Genomic DNA, 18753 nt, shown 5'->3' with positions numbered 1-18753 from the left:
TCTCAAAGACATTTGTGATTCAGGATAAAAAAGATATTTAATTTTCACTCACATTGTAATAGCACTGAGATAATCATTGGTTGATATGTAAAGCAATGCAGAACTGAAGGTCCTACACTCTCTTTAAACATATACTCTACCTGCTCAGAATCATCAAGCAGAATTTACAAAAGTTTGAACTTCCTCTTGTGATTTCATTTCAAATAGAAGATGAGATACAACCTAGTGCATAATTGACATTCTAAAAAATTTCGAGGCCTTATCATCAAATTGTGCTGATATTGAGAGAAAGAATTTCTACTTCCAGGCAGAAAAAGTAGTCGAGAAAGTTGGGAGGTCTTTGAAGGGCCATAGCCCAGGTAAAACTGCTGTCTCAGAACCCAAAACCACAGATGTGGTCTAGTAGCAGATGGAGAAATGGACACACACAGATATTTAGTGCTATTTAGGGACCAGACATAACAGAAGGGAGAGCTTGATCTAGTGATAAGTTATCTGATCTGGGTTATGATTTACACCGGCACTGTCTGCGTGCATAGTTTTAAATAAATCACCTAAGCTCTTTAAGACTTAGTGTGCACATCATAAAATGAGAGAGCTGGGGGGTCCCTTTCCACCTCCATAGCACTCACTTTTATCTTGCCTAGGGCAGCGCCATTTTCCACCATCCTTTATATTTCATGTGTGATGACAGTTCCCCTCGAAGACTATAAACTCTTTGCCGAGTCGGGAGCACCTGATTTTCTTGCACCTACAATCTGAGCAGTTGCAATGAGGCCTTGGATAAACAGGCACTTGTGAAGAGTTGTTGGCTTGAGTTGAATCAATGAGATGAAACCTAGGGTACATGTTTCTCTAGTATGCTGTTATGCTAGTGTCCCAGGTTGGGTTCAAACTTGTGATCCTCCTGCCTCAGCCTCCCAGGCTGTTGGGTTCCAAGTGCGCACCATCACACCCAGCTCTGTGATGTTGTTTTTAAAGCAGGAGGGACTTGTTAAAGCTGAATGACTTCTAGTTTCAGCTGGGTGACTGCAGTGTCGCCAAGTCATTAGGCAGACTTTGGAAGCACGGGAAGGAAGAAGCTGTAGCTAATGCTTTAGCCCACAAGATATAGTAATTAGCAAGGCCAGATGATTGTGGATTTAGTCCTGTGCATGTGAGTCATGCAACAGCTTTCAAAACTCAGCAGGACAGAAAGGGGATGACAAAGGGTGGAAGAGAAATGGCATGAGCAAATTCCTCAAAACTGGAGAGCAGTCAGAGGTCTTGAAATGAACCCCAGTTTGATAAGATATATTGATGGTGACAATGTTTGGGGTTATATTTTCAGATATAGAACCTCCTAGAATCAAGTGCCCAAGCGTGAAGGAACGCATTGCGGAGCCCAATAAGCTGACCGTTCGGGTGTCCTGGGAGACCCCAGAAGGAAGAGACACAGCAGACGGCATTCTCACTGAGTAAGCAAAACTTGGCAGCAGGAGCGATCTTATCTTTTCTACGTGAGACATTTACGACCCAGAGTGAGGGAGTGTATCTATTCTGGTCTATTTATGTTTTTAGACACGGTTCCCCTGGTCACCATCCAACATACTGTATATTCTACTTAGAAAACTGGCTGTGTTTTCCTGGGTGTGTTCACTGCCATATCCCTAAATGCCAGAACAGTGGCTGGCATATATTTAGCACTCAGTAAATATTTTTCTGAAGGAAGAAGGGGAGAGGAAAAGCAGGAGGAGAAAAAGAAAGCCAGATTGTAAATTAGAGGATAGAATCACCCCCTTGCCTGCATAGAGCCCCACCTTTTGCAGGCATCTCCTGTGCTGAGAAGCCTTCCGGGTCTCCCAGGCAGAGCTAGCAGCCGCCCACTTTGTGCTGTCTGGATATGGCTGCAGTGATGGTGAACCTGTTAGAGCTTTCAGTGATAAGAAACCACCCACTGTGGCACACGTGCCATATGTTTGGCACCACTAGTTTAGTCCAAAACTTTTCCACCTCCCCCTTTTTTTGGGGTGCACCTGCTTTTTTTAAAATTAATTTTGAATTTCAATTTATTTTTTAAACATTTGACAACTTCAAACACTTTCCTTATTTTAAAGATAAAAGAAAGAAAACATATTAACAGACATTTACAAAATAACACAAAAACAATGCAAGCAATACATATTTTCAGACAAGGTGACAGGAAGTTAACAATGGTGATTGTATTCCATATTGACAGACAACATCAAACACTTACAGAAGCTTATAAAAAAGAGACAGTGTCTTCTGTTTCTTCCCTACCTCAACCCTGTTCTCCAGGACCCATTGCACCCATGGTTTGATATTTCTCTGAGATGCTTTTAAAACAGGTGGTTTCCTTTAGTGAAGTTCAGCTGCATTTCCTAATGAATCATTTGGGTCTGCACTGCAGCAGCACTTTTCCTAGAGTCCACTACTTTGTGTCAGCATGCTGCTTTCTCTGCCTTGAAGTACGTAGCCCAACTAGACCACCCCACAGCTTCCATCTCTGGACTCAAGGATGTCTCTGACTCATCCCCTGGTGAGCCATGAGGAAAGACTTACTAGAATACTGTCACCCCAGATCGTGCAGACAAAACAGTTCTACACAATTATTAGTAATAACAGACATCTCCTAGTGAGAGGAGGTCACTTCTGTCAGTGTTAGCATTTTGTTCATAAATGAGGTGTGATCAAAAGCTACAGCGAATGTTTAGGCTTGTGCTTATTTGTTTGATCAATTTTGCACACATGGGTCTTGTAATCTGAGCAACTACTTGGAGATAACAATATGCAATATGATAACCATTGTTGATTTCCTATCATCTTGTTTTGAAATTCTTTATCATTTTTAGTTTTTTTCTCTTTAAAGTAAAAAAATTACAGTAAAAGAAACTGCCATTAATCCTCCTCAAAATATTTCCCACTCTTTTCAGACTCACTTATCCCATTGTTCTTGCACTTTCTGAAGCAGTTCTGGAAATCCTTTTTAGTAAGTGTCTTTAGGAGGCATGATCAAAAATATGGTGAATGCCGATGCCATGTGCCGTCCAGTGCAAGGGCAAAACCTCATAAAAACCTTACAATGACGGGCTGGGGATTTAGCTCAGCGGCATAGCGCCTGCCTGGCAAGCGCAAGATCATGAGTTTGATTCCCGGTACCAGAAAAAAAAAAAAAAAAAAACCTTACAATGAGTCTTTGTTCACTGGATCTGGCAATGTGTTACTTCTGGCTCCTTCCCTAAAGGCAAGCTGATCATGCAAGGTAAACATTTTCAACCAATTAAGATCATTGAGGCACCTATGACAGTCCAGTTAAAGATACTCAATGAAAAAAGACTTCCAGAACTGCATTAGAAAGTGGCAAAACTAATGAGATAAGTATGTTGGAGGGGAGGGAAATTGTTTGAGGGGGATTAAAAGCAATATACCCTTTTACTGTAATATTTTTAAAATTTAAATACTCGCTATAGTTTTTCATTTGTTTGTTTTCCAGTACTGGGACTCGAACTCATGACCTCACTCTTGCCAGGCAGGCTCTGTGCCGCTGACCTAAATCCCCAGCCCCTCGCTGTAGTTTTTGACCGTACTCCATATTCTGTTCTTGTACCTTCCCTAAGTATATCATCTAGTTAAATAATAGTACTAGTTGTGTTTCTCATTGTAACTTTTAAAGATAAAGTTCAACTATTTGCTGGTTTTGATGGTGCACATCTATAATTCCAACTACTCGGGAGGCTGAGGCAGCAGGATCTTGGTCTTAAGGCCAGCCAGGGCAACATAGCAAGAACCTGTCTTTTTTAAAAAAAAATTACTTGCTGTCATATGCATATGACATAAACTTCTTAGGAGAAACTTAGGGTGACTGACATTAAAAGCAGGCTACTAAACACACACGCATACACACACACACACAGAAAAATAGTCAGTTGACATCATCAGGGATTGGGTTTCTTTTATCTTTGACTCTACAGGGTCTAGCACATAGTGAGTTCTTATACTTTTGAAATTGTTCTTGTTGCTGAAATCCTGTATAATAAACACAGACTATTAAGTTACCAGATGCCTCCATTTGTCTAAAGGCTTTGCAAAGATATTCAGCTGGGCATTTTGTGGGTAACCTACATATTATGGTTAGAAATGTGACAATTGAAAAGAGCATCTTATAGCCCTCTGCCCGTCCCTCTGCCCGTCCCTCTGCTCAGAGCAGTTGTCTGCCTCCAGAGTTAGGCAGCCCAGAGCCCACACAGGCTCGGAGCGGATGCCATAGGGAAGGTGCGCCAGCAGGCTGAAGAGTTCACAGAAGGCTGCCTTGGCCCCTTTCCCATCCCTGCCTGGCTCCTTGCTTTCCTGGCATTTCTCCTGTGACTCCTTTCCCCCATGCCTAAGCCAAACTACTGTCTACTTCTCAGGGGAAGGTTCTCGTGTGGAGCTCTGAGACAAGTGCTTCTGTTGAGTTCCCTTATCAACTCCTTTTGTTATTTGCACATCACAGATGGTGTCTCAGAAAGGACTGCAACCACTCATGTTTGAAAGATTATGCCCTTCAGGTTTATCTGAATTTATATTGTGTTTCCTAAGGGTCTTAAAACATCTAAAGTTAAGAGTGACATATCTCTAAATAGTGGGCTTTGTGACACTTTCCCAAGACCCCTTACTTCATAATTTGTAAATGGCCACTCAGACACCTATATGTAAGGCTTTTCTCAGTAGTGACAGTGATAATGCCGCATGTCCATTATTAACAAATGATGTCATCATTTCCAAATACTTAGTGAGAAGCGGGATTATCTAGATATGGCAAAACAAAGAAAATCTGGCATTTGATTAGGTTGTATTTATTGGTTTTCTTATCAGATAGCAAGAAGAAAGACACTGGAGTTTTCCCAGCTGTGTGATCTTGGCAAGTTCCTTAACTTTTTGATGCCTCAATTTCTTCATTTGTGAAATGGGAGGATACTACCTATCTAAAGGAGTTGTTGGGCTGGGGATATAGCTCAGTGGCATAAGCGCCTGCCTGGCAAGTGCAAGGTCCTGAGTTTGATTCCTGGTACCAAAAAAAAAAAAAAGGAGTTTTTGTGAGGATTAAAAAAATTAATATATGTAAAATGTCTAGAACCATCCCTGACATATGTAAGGTATATATAAGTACAAGTAAAAATATTATTATCATTATATCATTAGATTAACCAAGGGCCACTGATCTAGACAGAAAAAGGAAAGAATATTCTAGCATCTCTGACAAGTCCAAGTTGCCAATGACTGCTTAAACCACTCCACTCTCAATTTTTTTCCTCATAAGAATACCCTTGTCCTTGCAACAGTGAGGCAATTCAGGTCCATCCTGGAACAGTAGGATTGGAAGAGGATTGTGCTCCCCCTTTAATGACACCCTCCAGCAAGAAAAAGTACTCTAAACGTCCCAGTAGATGTGACCTTCCATTCTTGGGTGTCAAACTGCTCCTCTGAAACAAGAAAACTTAGGAGAGTCTATTCATCACAAAATCTTTGTTCCGGTCAAAGTGTCCCCATGCTCCCCTTCAGTATGCCTACATCTTGTGCAGAGTGGGGCTGCTTAGGTCTGTAAGAATCATCTTTGGCATTTTTGTTTTTGTTCCCTTGAAGTGTTACTCTAAAAGGCCTTCCCCCAGGCTCAAATTTTCCAGAAGGAGACCACAAGATCCAGTATACGGTCTATGACAGAGCTGAGAACAAGGGCACTTGCAAATTTCGAGTTAAAGTAAGAGGTAAGAGTACTATTTATGGGATTCTCCTCCTCCAGAGAAGAGCAAAGGGAAACAGGAAGCAGGCCCTCATGCAAGAACTCTAAGTGCCCTGCACAGGGACTCTTGCCAGCTTTGGATCAGTCTCTGAGGATGCTGGCAGAAGTGCCTTATCTTAATGCCTGGATTTCATCGGTACTGATCAGTGCTGGCAGATTATATAAGACATTCCACATGGCAGCTTTCTCAAGAGTTCACAGATGCCTATCCCAGGAGAATGTTACTCAATAACTTTTCCATCCCTGAGTGTGGGTGACCAGCTAAAGCCTGCAAGTCCTTCTAAAACCAGGGTGCTTAAGAGCCTCTTAGTTTGGGCTACCACAAGGCCATGGTCTTCATGTTCCAAACTATGGATCTACCTGAAAAAAGTGTTATTTTAAGGATTGTTTTATGCCTCATGATTTGCACAGCTAATTACTAATCAACTTTAGCTTTTACTGTTCTGGGCTCAGTCGCCTCATCTGTAACACACAGGAGTAACCCAATTAACGGTGGTCCTGCTGCTGTGGATAGTTGTCATTCCAAGGCCCATCCAGTGACAAAATAGTCGTTTTGCAAGAGAATATAAAAGCCTTGTTGCAAAACTGAGGCCTCTGAGACCTCATCTCCCCTGGTTGCTCTGTAGCAAGGAGCTCAGCACTAAAACTCTTATGGGTTTGTGTCCCTACAGTCAGACGCTGCGGCAAACTCAATATCCCAGAGAATGGTTACATGAAGTGCTCCAGTGATGGTGACAATTATGGAGCCACCTGTGAATTCTCCTGCATCGGTGGCTATGAGCTTCAGGGTAGCTCTGCCCGAGTATGTCAGTCCAATCTGGCTTGGTCTGGCACAGAACCCAGCTGTGCAGGTATGTGTGCAGCCCTCTCTCCAGCCTGCAGCAGAACTTGAAGATTCCCTTGACGCTAGATTTCAGTACAGGGAAAGAAGGTTTCATTTCATGCACTTCAAAAGATGGGTGAACATGGTTCCTGCTGAACGTCATCTTACTTGCCCTTCTCCTTTTGCCTCTGTCTTTCTGACTTCCCTAACCTGTCTTCTAAGGAAACAGCTAGGAGTGGGAACCGAGTGCCAGCCTTTGGTGACATTATGAATAAAAAAATAATGCTCTAGTTATGGGTGTTGGTCTCTTCTACAGATGCAGCATCTCACTTGCAAAGCCACTATGCTGCTGAGTATAGACAATCTAATGCTTGCTTTGTAGCACTAGCCTAAAAGTCATGCAGATGCTGAGCATTTGAAATCTCTACTCCTATGTAAAATAAAGAAAGTAATACCTCACTTACCTCTCCAGTTGTTGGAAGGATTAAATGAAGTCATCCATCAAGCAGTGGAATACAGCAGTGCCTGGCACAGGATAAGCCCTCATTCTATGTCAGCTATTCTTACTGGACAAGGTAGAAAGAGTAGTGTAAAGTTGAAGCTACTTAGTAAATGTTGGAGATTCTTGTTTATGTGCTTCTCCTTTTTCTTATTTCCTGGTAACTTTTCATCTTTATCCTTTCCTTTTAATCCCAGTCATTTGGAGGAGAGAGAGAGAGAGGAAGAGAGAGGGGGGGGGAAGAGAGAGAGAGAGAGAATGGGAGAATATATATACATATATATATATATAGATAGATAGATAATGTAAATGCCTGAGGATCTTTAAGATCACACATTATAGTAGAAAGGGCATACTGCTCCCACACTCGCAGCTAATAATTCCACAGCCATCATGCTAGCATTGAGGCCTGAGATTCCTAGGCCTGCATGGTGCAATATAGGAGCCACTAGCCACATGTGGCTCTGTAGCACTTGAAATGAGATTAGTCAGAATTGAGATGGGCTAAGTATAAACTATATACCAATTTTAAAATCTTAGTACGAGGAGAATATAATGTAGCTCTACTGTTTATATTGATTAAAGGTGGAAATAAAGTATTTCAGATGTACTGTGTTAAGTAAAATATATTACATAATTATTTTCTTTTATTTCTTTATACTTGTTTACTGAAGCTACTAGAAAAATTAAAAGTATAGAGAGTTCCATTACATTTCTGTTGAGCAGGGACGTCCTATACTCTGTGCTACTCAGTGTGATATCCTAGTGCCTGGAGTAGGGTTTGGCACATAACAGGTGCTGACTGTATTTTGGCTGAATGAATATGCAAATGAACTAATCCTTTAGTACAGATCTAAGGTTTAAAGTATGAACAAAAAGATTATAAACCATGCGTAGAATTTTTTCATTTTCCTCCTATTATTTCTCCCCCAGGGCCAGACCTGTTTGCTGACCTAAGTATTAAATATCTTTTATTGACCTTGATTAGCCAACCAGTTGGAATTGGTTGTCATTCATTTGTTTAAATTGCTTACCTATCTTTAAAGTGCCTTGTCCTATGTTCTCCATGGCCATGTGGCTTGCTCTGTGGCTCTTTGTGCTTCAGATTCTTTTGTGCCTTCTGCACCAAGGAGGTCTACTTTGGAGATTCTGAGCTATTCCAGAGCTAGTCTGTCCATTGCTTACTCTCTCACCTTTGTTCTTCCTTATATTCCTTCCTGAGCAGATACTGTATTGTGCTGCCTGGCCCATATACCTTTGACCTTCCTAGCTGTGTTCAAAAGACTATTTACTGCAAGCACCTGGGTCACTATCTGTGAGGGTTTGGTTTTTTTTTTTTCTGGCAGGTGAGCATTACATGCCCATGCACAATACCAGCTGGAAGCGACAGAGAATTAGTGCTCCCCTAAGCAATCAGCAGGTGGTGATGGAGCAATTGGTACATAAGTGCTCCAGTTCTCTCATTCCTCTAATAGGAGAACTCTGAAGTACACGGTATGCTGTCTCCCACAGTAACCAGTGGAACTAACTTCCAGAACCCCACAACAATGATTTGCTTAGTAATCCACTCGATGTTGCTTACTTCTCCTCCTTGTCTCATTTCCAGAGGTAGGCAAAATAATGGTGCTCCAAAGATGTCCATACCCCAATGGCCTAAATCTGTGGATATATTTTTTTACATGGACTTTGTAGATATGACTAAGTTAAAGATTTTAAGATGAGCAGAGTGTTTTGGAGTATCCATGGATTCCAAAGTAATTACAAGGGTCCTGATGTAAGGCAGCAGAATTGCCCAAAGATTAAGATAGAGATGATGGAGGGAGAGAACAGAGAGAAGACAGATTTAAGATGTTGTAAGGCTGTCTTTGAAGATGGAACAAGGACTTGTGAACCAAGGAATGAAGGTGGACTCTGGATGCTGAAAGACAAGCCTGGTGACACTTTGATTTTTAACTTACTGAAACTTATTTAGATTTTCAATCTCCAGGACTGAAGAGAATAAATTTGTGTTATATTAAGCCACTAAGTTTAAGGGGATTTTTTACAGCAGCAAGAGGAAACTAATGCACTCTCCCACTCCTTGTGCCAGTGCTTCTTGGACCACTTCCCAAATAAACTACTTACATTTGAATCCTCATCTCAGTGTCTGCTTCTCCTGTACATGGATGTGTGTGTGTCATGACAAGCTATGTTAAACCAGACATGCAGAAGTTTTCTGACCCATGTAGCCACTTCTAATTACAGCCATGAATGTCAATGTGGGCGTCAGGTCTGCAGCTGCACTTCTGGACCAGTTTTATGAAAAAAGGAGACTCCTCATTGTGTCCACACCCACAGCCCGCAACCTTCTCTACCGTCTACAGCTGGGAATGCTGCAGGTGAGTCCTTCATTAGGGCCAAAGGGAAAACGAGACCTCTACCAGGAAAAGCCCAGGCAGTTCACTGCAAGTGAAGGCCACACTCAGCGCCTAATCCTTTCAGGGTGAGTCTCAGTAACCAGCAATTTAGAGCTAATCATTCATTTCTGGTACTGGAGCCCAACCTGATTAACACTGATTCCTCAGAGGTAACCCATTTGTTTACCAACTAATGAGATTTGTCCGTCTTCACTAATAAACCCAACTGACATGCTCGCCAGGCCCTGGGACAATTGTCTTTGCTGACCCTACCTAGGATATGCCTAGGCTGGAGGTGAATAATCAGTTGTCTGTCCAAATGGCTGGCCCAGGCTTAGGCCTTTGGCTCCACATTCTTCCCCATGGAACTTTGCCAGCTCCCACAGTGTTCCCTAGACAGTGACAGCCAATCTCTCAGACTAGTGATTCACAAAGTGTGGTCCCTGGATCAGCAGTAATAGCATCACTTGGGTACTTCTGAAAAATGCACATCCCCAAGCCTACCCCAGATCTGTTGTATTAGAATCTACATTTTAATAAATTACCCAGGTGATTTCTAAGCATTTTAAAGTTTGAGGAATACTTTTCCAGGAAATGTGCCCTTCTGTGCTGCATAAATTTTATATCTGCTAAATGAGCCAACCAGCACTCTGGGCCTGGGGTTTGTTGGGCCTAAAACTGTAAGGATCAGACCAGAATTTGCTTGATTTTTTCCCAAAGCTGGATTTCAATGAGAGTGGCCAACCTGACTGAAAGCTAAAGAGGCAGAATGTATGCTATGCTGCTCTTACATTCTAAAAATCCTTCATATATTACAATGTGCTTTTTGTTTGTTTGTTTTTGTTTTTTGTTTTTTTTTCTAGTACCGGGAATCAAACTCATGACCTTGCGCTTGCCAGGCAGGCGCTGTGCCGCTGAGCGAAATCCCCAGCCCCTCTTCATATATTACTATGACTAGAACTAAGTGTTTAGAACAATCTTGGTTTAATCAAAGACTATAATTTACTACTCGAGTGAGCATTAACACAAGGAATAATAAGTCTTTCTTAATTATTACATGAATCTGACAGACTGTCCATGAGTTCTACAGAACTATATGTGTTTCTGGGCTCCTTTGATAAGAACCAAAGTTATTACATCTATACCCCCAATCTCTGTCACCTGACCTCTCCTTCAATCACCTTCTCTCCATTAGGGGCTTTTCAGAAAACACAAGCTCACCCCTCTTAAATTTGTGGGTAATTGGCATTGCAGCCTATTCCATGGACACACATTCCCTGAACTCTTCTTGTTCCACAGAAAATGAATAAGCCATACATCTTGTTTTTCTTTATCAGTAAACTAAGATTGATGGGCCAAATTTTTCTCATTGCTGGGTTTTGTAAGTTAAACTTTATTGGACACAACACACACTCATTCATTTTTTCATCATTTATGGCTGCTTTTGCACCATAATGGCAGAGTTTGATAATTGGGATAGAGGCCATCCAGCCTGTGGAAATCTAAAATATTTACTGTCTGGGTTTTTGAGAAAATATGTGCTGTGCTGTGCCTTGCTTTATCCCTCTTCCTTCAGGCACTTGCTGAGTTACTAAGTAATGAATTAGATACAATGCTTTGGATCAAGATGTTTTTTACGTGACCTCCTCCTCTCAATTAAAATTTGCATTTTAACATGAGCCTTCTAGAAAAACTTGATTGGCTTCATCATTTCAGTTAGGATAATAGAGAAATACATTTTCATCTTTTTAAACTTTTCCACCAATTTTGTAACTCTATATAGGGATGTTTCAGTGGAACTGTGGTAAAAGTCATGTAGTGTTCCAATAATTTAAGACTTTAAAATTTATTTTTCCGTTCAGCCAGATTCAGCTAATGGCTAATTATTTGTCCCTTCTTGCCACTGCCTCTCCTGATGAGACTTCCTGCCACATGCTTCGGCTGCATTCCCGAGGCTTATGCCAACAACCAGCTCCAAGGGCTGGAACTTTTATCCTCGTTTCCCCCTGGTGTCAGTGTGGGAACACTGGGCAGGGGGATGTAGAGGGTGGGAACAAGGGCAGAGAAGGAGACTCTGGACATCTTCTTTCCTTGCAAAGACAATGTTAGAATATTCCAGGGTGGTTTTGGACACTTTTTAGGAAATTTGACTCATGTAAGGTGTCACTCTGTCTGGAAATACCATCAACTGCCATTTTGCTTAGGTTTTCAAAATTCCATTACTAAACCATTTCCGAATGGGTCCTTTGGGGGAGGTATTTATATTTTATAGCTACTAGTTTATAACCCCAATTTCTCAGCTGTTCTGGGGGATAGTTTGGTGTGGGCCAAGAGCCTTTCACAAGCAGACTATTGCTGCTGCTGTCAGCCTGTAGCTTGAAGTGGAGGTCTCTTTCTTTAGCTGTACTTACACCTTTTCCTGTCGGTTCCCTCCTCCAGCAAGCACAATGTGGCCTGGATCTTCGACACATCACAGTGGTGGAGCTGGTGGGTGTGTACCCAACACTCATTGGAAGGATAAGAGCAAAGATTGTACCTACACCCTTAGCTCTGCAGCTCAGGTAGGGGGAAGCTCTGCCTTTAAATTTGTTTTCCTGTGAGTCCACTTATATCCTTGTATCTCAGTGTTCCCTGACTTCTTTCTGTTCAGTAATGAGTTCAGACAACCTTCAATACTTAATTACTTTCATTCTGGGAAATTATAACCATGATAATTGGCATGTTGCTGCTTGTCTAAGGAAATTATGCAGTGGGTAATTACCAGTGTTCTCTTCTTTCTCCCTGTGACCAAGTGAGCAAATGTTTTTGCTCTGGCTATGTGCATGTGCGTGCGTGCGTGTGTGTGTGTGTGTGTATTTGTGTGTGTGCACTCAAACTGGTTGATAGTGGAGGAGAATCTGTAAAAGGGACCTAAACAATCCTCACTCTTATTAGGAGTGCAGTCATCCAATTAGTCTTTCCAAGCTTGGCCTCCTTTTTCCCTCCATGCTTTCTGAGCTTTTGTCCACACCCCTATTTTAACATTTGTATTTTATTTTGGTCACACTTATAAAGCTGGAACTGTAGTGTTCACTCTCTGAGTAATGATGTATTAAAAAGCAGAATTCAACAGCCAAAGTGTAATTTCAGTATGACACAAATTTGTACTTGCATCTCTTGACCACTGTGAAATGGATAATTAGGCTAAAGTAATACTCTTTAACATCTTTCTTGCCTAGCTTTTTCTCTGACACTGCAGAGCAGGTACAGATCTCTGTTCTGAGGGTCACAGATAGCTACACTGTCTTGTACATCAATATCCAAGCATCCAAACACATGCCCCCAGGTTTTGCAAAAAGGGAATGGAGAAAAATGGAAACAAACTATAGCCAGTAGTGGCAAACCTATAGTGAACCTATAGTAGTGGGCACAGAGAGCCCTCCGAGACGGCACATGAGCCAAGTCACCCCAGCAGCTGTGCATCAGATAACAGTTGTTTTTTCTAAATTAAAACCTCGACATCCAGGATTAATTGCAGTGTTGGCACTTTGCAATAAATAAGTGGGTTTTAGATTGCAGTTTGGGCACTTGGTCACCAAAAGGTTCACCATCACTGAACTACACTGTATCAGTCAGCTGCATATTACTATAGCAAAAAACCCAAAGCAGTTAACTTATAAAAAGAAAAATTTGTTTAACTCATGGTTCCAAAAGTTCCAGCCTGAGATCAGGCAGCTCCATTGCTTTGTGTCTCTAGCAAGGGTGGCATACTATGGCAGAAGCACATGATGAGCACACTGCTTATGCAAGAGCCAGGGAGCCAAAGAAAGACTGAGAGATGAGGGTCCCATGATCTTTTTTTTTTTTATTTTAAAGAGAAAAACAAACAATAAAAATGATACAGAATTTCAAAACAAGATGATAGGAAATTAACAATGGTTATTATATTGCATATTATTGTCTTTCAAAGCAGTTGCTCAGATTACCAGATACACACATGCCAAATTGATCAAATAATATAAGCACTAACTGTTCCACATCTGCAAATGACCTAAGAATATCACATTAGACCTCACCTTTCAAGAGGTCCTGCATCTCCCAAAAATGCTGGAACCCAGCTTTTAACACATAGACCTTTGGAAGGCTTTCAACATCTGGAATATAGCAGAAATCCACTCATTTATGTTTCACCTTGAAAGTGTCACACATTGCTCACTCTTTCAGTCAATTGGCCGCAATTAGTCACATGATGGCTATTGAACTTCAATAGAGGCTGAGAAATAGGGTTTTTCTACATTCCCAGGAAGAAAATAAAATAGTATTTGGTGAGCTCTATCATGGCTGTTCAGAAATGTCCACAGAACATTAAGCAATTAAATGATAGAAGCATATTCTTAACAAATGATATTACAGTTGGACATAATACCTTATATTTCTAATTTTCCTATTTTCTAGCTGCCTTTGACCAATTCCATGTTTGATTTTTACCTCTCTCCAACCAAAAAGGACCATCCTCATCTCTTCCAATGCCAAAATCTCAGAGTACTAGGGATGGGAAAAGAAAAAAGAGAATACCTGAGTTCTCTCTTGTTGGCTGAGGACAAAAAGAGGCTGAGAACACTCATAAACTTTTGTATTTTTTAACTCTGCTAAATTTGCATAGTACCATTACAGAGTATAACACTTGAGGGCAATACCAGAATTTTTCCAGTATTTGCTACTCAGTACGTAGCACAGGGATAGGTGCTAAGTAAGTGAAATAAATGCCTCCAAATTTGATGGAAATAGCTTTACTCTTTGCAGAGGGTTATAGACTTTAAAGAGTGTGTTTACAATTGCTAATACTTTAAGTTGGAGTCTGCAAAACTCAAGACAAGGATTGTGTTTACATCTACCAACTTATAATGACTGTGTAGGCTTTACAAAATTGTTGCTTTGCAGGGTATAGTGGTGCATGCCAGTAATTCCAGATAGTCAGGAGGCTGAGGCAGGGAGGGTCACAAATTTGAGGCCAGCTTAGGCATGTTACTGAGACACGGTTTTGAAATAAACTTTTAAGACCTGGATGAGGATATAGGTCAGTGGTGGAGCTCTTGCTTAGCATTCTTGTGGCCCTGGGTTCAGTCCCCACAACTACACAACACACACACGCATACACACACACACACCCCAAAAATAAAAAGTGAATAAAACTAAGCTTTTATTTAATTAGAATTACCTGCTCATACCCTGTTTCAATGTTTTATAAAAAGTATATTTCAGAAATTTCTAAATGTTCTTCTTTGAATGGCAGATCTCTGTCTCTGTCTCTCCCTCTCTGTCTATAAATAAATAAATAAACATATATATATACACATATATATATATACATATCTCCAAAGATATATAATTTTCATAAAATTTTGATGGGCTTTTCAACTCTTTAACTTTGAGGAACAGAAAAATATGACTTAAGAAAAAAAAACTTGTATCATTCTAGATCTCTGTGGGCAGACAGTGATTCAGGTAACAAGTTGCTTAAATGAATTATGCAGTAATACTCAAACCTAAGCCTGCATCAGACTCCTCTGGGGAACTTGTTGAAGTGAATTGTGAAGCTGTACCCCCAGGAATTCTGATTTAGTAGGTGCTGCATAGAGCTTGAGATTTTGTATTTCCAGCAAGTGCCCAGAAGGCCACACTATGAGAACTAGCAGCTTAGTGTTTGTCCAAAGGGTGTCAGAGTTTTGAAACAGAAATTATGCCAAGCAGCTTCTAAGATTTAGTCCAGACAAACATCACACGGAGATGACCACTTGGATGCAGTACCTAATGGATTTGCTATCAGGCTGCATGACCCTGTTATTAGACACATCACTATGGCACAAAGAATGTAGCAGACAGACTTTTTGTCCCTTTCGATTCCAGCCTAGGATCTAGCACAAATGAAAAGGAATGATTTAGGCAAAGAATGGAGAACAGGGAAGAAGAGAAAGAGGCAGACTGCTTAAATCATCAGAAAATCTGTTGGATTAAATGCACCTTTCAAATAGCACAGAGGCCATGATAAACTACTGAAGGGAATCATGAGAAATGGAAGCTGGATACCTGGTGCTGCAAGATGATTACTTCATCTGCCTTCTTTCTTGGTCTCATTTCTTTTTTTTTTTCCTTTATTTTTGTGGTACTAGAGATCAAGCACAAGGCCTTCACACTGAGCTACATCCCCAGCCCTTTTTACATTTTTTATTTTAAGGCAGGGTCTCAGCAAGTCACTAAGTTATTTAGATTGAGGTAGAATTGTGATCCTTGTGTCTCAGCCTCCCAGAGTGCTGGAATTACAGGCAGGTGCGACTGTGCCCAGACACCCTGTTTTCTTTTAGATCTGGATTTATGGACTAAAACATGCTCCCTAGAGCAATTTTCCACCAAGCCTAATCGTAATAGACACTAGGAAAGCCATAACTTCAATATATTATTCTTTGAGTCTACAAAGTTCTCAGGAAGAATCTCCAGGAGGAACTCTTTCCAATCTGATGACCAGCATTTGTGCTTACACTGGGTCTCATGCATGATTTGGAAGCTGTTCAATCCTCTGTCCTTTAGAGTTCTGTCATCTCTTGGCCCTAGCATGATGAATCTCTGGGGCTGTTGCCTGCTTGCTGATCTGACCACTCAACCCTTCCTGTGGCAGTTGTCTGTCTTTACATTCTTTGTCAGCCAAGGCACAGGTCCACATGAGGAATACGTGTAGTAGCCATGGCGGTGGCTCCATCTAGCCTCATAAGGACTGTGAAAACCAATGCTGCTGGGTCTCATCAGTCACCCTTTCCCACAGTCTCTCACCACTACTTTGCTTGGCACTTTTTTTCCTTCCAGACCTGCTTACTTTCCTACTCCTTTCTTTTCCTGGGATCTCCTATTTAGGATTTCAATCCTGAGGCTTAGTAGCCTTCAATTTAAATATACGGACCAGCTTAACTGTCCATTCCCACCTTCTTTCCTTACTTGTGCATTAACTACACAGCCTACATTCATGTGTTCTGAATCATTAATACATGCCAACTCCTGAGATCTCCTCCTAGAGCCTTGGGACAACTGGCAGAGACAGTGTGATGTCACCTCTTTTATTTTTAGTCACTAGAAGTGCATTAGTAATTCAGCTTTCTACTGGGATAAAATATAAATTATTCCTTCCTTCTCTAAACCTCATTCTGAAAAGGTAGAAATAGTACAATCAATTTGTGTTTTATGTAATGGTCTTTTAAAAACTTTGATCCATTTGTATGAAGAAAAATATTTCACTTTACATCCAGAGGGAAGTTTCCATTCTACTGCATATGCCATCTCAAGATATATCTACTGAAAAAGCAATCCCAGAGAAGAGACTAAGGTGCTTGTTGTTTAACTAGGCTCAATTTATCTTTTGTTTTCACTGTCTTTTCTCATCTAAACATGTTGGAATTGATGTAAAACATCAATACTGATTAAATTTCAGTACAGTAGAATACAAAGAGCATCAAATACCTGAAACTATGATGTCAACTTATATTTTGAAATTATTTTGGAGTGCACATTATAATTAACCAAGTCAGAATACTTGTGGTATAGATCAAGTTCAACCACTTTTAGCTATGATGCCTTGAATAGGACATAACTATAATTTTCAGAAAGTTATTTCTATCAACTTTACCTATGCTTGGATTCCTCAGCCTTGGCCATTTTGATGCTTGGGGCTGGATTTGTTTAGTGGAGAGACTACCCCATGCATTGTAGAATGTTCATTAGCGTTGCTGACATATACCCACTAGATAGCAGTAGATCTCCACTCCCCACTGTGACGACCAAAAATGTTTCCAACGAGGTGAAATGTTCCCTGGGGGATAAAATCACCACTATTGATAACCACTGATATGTATAGTCCCAGTATGTATGTGGTTATACAAAAGTAGTCTGCAAACTTGGTTTGATTCTGGGTTTAATATCCCCCAAATCTACGAGCCTTGTACTAACTATTGGTGCATAGCACAACTGTAGGCCTGAAGTCCTCCTGACTATAATCGAATGCACAGCTTCTCAAACTTTAATGTGTATACTGATCATCTCTATATCTTGCTTAATGATGCAAATATTAATCTGTTAGATTTGGGGTAAGATGTGAAAATCTTCTGGCACAAGTTTCCATGTGATGGTGTTGGTCCAAGGACCACATTTTGAGTAGCAAGGCTCTAAAGAATAATTCAGTCCTTCATGGTATCAACCACATTTTGAGTAGCAAGGCTCTAAAGAATAATTCAGTCCTTCATGGTATCAACCTTTTCTCTGGACACGGTGTCACTATCAGGCCCTGATTTGGCCACCAGAACCCTGTGCATTGTGGTTTAATATTGCCTTGTTTTTCCTTTGTTCCAGGCTGTTACTACGAATCCCACTCTACTCCTTCAGTATGGTGCTAGTGGATAAGCATGGCATGGACAAGGAACGCTTTGTTTCCCCGGTGACACCTGTGGCCCTCTTCAATCTGATTGATACTTTCCCCTTGAGAAAAGAGGAGATGGTCCTGCAAGCTGAAATGGGCCAGAGCTGTACCACTTGATGTGATGTTCCTTTCTCAGCAGTTCCTCTCCTCTTTCTACATAGTGCCACACACGGGAAGGCCTTAAAAAGTCTTTGATGTACAGATTTTTATTTGTAATTTTTAAAGTCTATTTTATTATGAGCTTTCTTTGCCCTTAAAAAAATTGGTACAATGCTATTTTTTACTTTGAAATGTTTCAAAAATTCACAAATGTATTTCCTCTTTTTAACCCTCCTAACTCCATCATGGCTGTTCAATTTTGTAGGGAAATTAGAAACCATAACCGTAAACATGCTTTCAACATGTTATACCTTTCTGCTATTGTGTTGTTTATATAAAACTTTTATTAATAAAATATTTTGGAGCAAATTTATTACAACTCATTGTACTTATAAAGCAATAGCCACACTTGCTCAATGTAGTCAATGATTTTAGATATTTTAAGAATGGGAAAATGTAGTCTTGCCATGGAGCTTATTTGAGCTGGAAGGGAGTTCTGCTCTCCAGGGGCAGAAGAGCCAATTAAAGAAACAAGGCAAAAATGAGAGCATGAAATCTTAATAATAGCAGTGGTTTAAGCAGGAGACCAAAACTAGAGAAAGCACCAACTGCCCCTGTTCCACCTTTCCCCATGGAACAGCACACTGGCGGGGAGTCAGGTGGAATGTTGCCCATGTGTGGTCATTGCACTTTTAAGGGAGCCCCAGATTAAAGGCTCTG

General features: G+C 40.8%; 1 protein-coding gene across 2 annotated transcripts in view; it reads left to right on the top strand.

Moving 5' to 3' along the window:
• Srpx (sushi-repeat containing protein, X-linked) overlaps positions 1-18406 on the top strand; it is a 78144-nt gene extending 59738 nt beyond the window's left edge. For both annotated transcript variants that reach the window (XM_005414816.2, XM_005414817.2), the window contains 6 exons: positions 1331-1457; positions 5623-5744; positions 6451-6630; positions 9346-9479; positions 11937-12058; positions 17868-18406. In XM_005414816.2, coding sequence (XP_005414873.1) covers positions 1331-1457; positions 5623-5744; positions 6451-6630; positions 9346-9479; positions 11937-12058; positions 17868-18051 — 869 coding nt within the window. In that variant the 3' untranslated portion in view covers positions 18052-18406. The remainder of the gene's footprint in view (positions 1-1330; positions 1458-5622; positions 5745-6450; positions 6631-9345; positions 9480-11936; positions 12059-17867) is intronic.
• The last annotated feature ends 347 nt before the right edge of the window (positions 18407-18753 follow it).

The sequence above is a fragment of the Chinchilla lanigera genome, unplaced genomic scaffold (genome assembly GCF_000276665.1).
Source record: "Chinchilla lanigera isolate Chin_1 unplaced genomic scaffold, ChiLan1.0 scaffold00200, whole genome shotgun sequence".
NCBI lineage: Eukaryota > Metazoa > Chordata > Mammalia > Rodentia > Chinchillidae > Chinchilla > Chinchilla lanigera.
The sequence above is the reverse complement of the archived record's forward strand: the minus strand, read 5'-3'. Positions and strand labels throughout refer to the sequence as shown.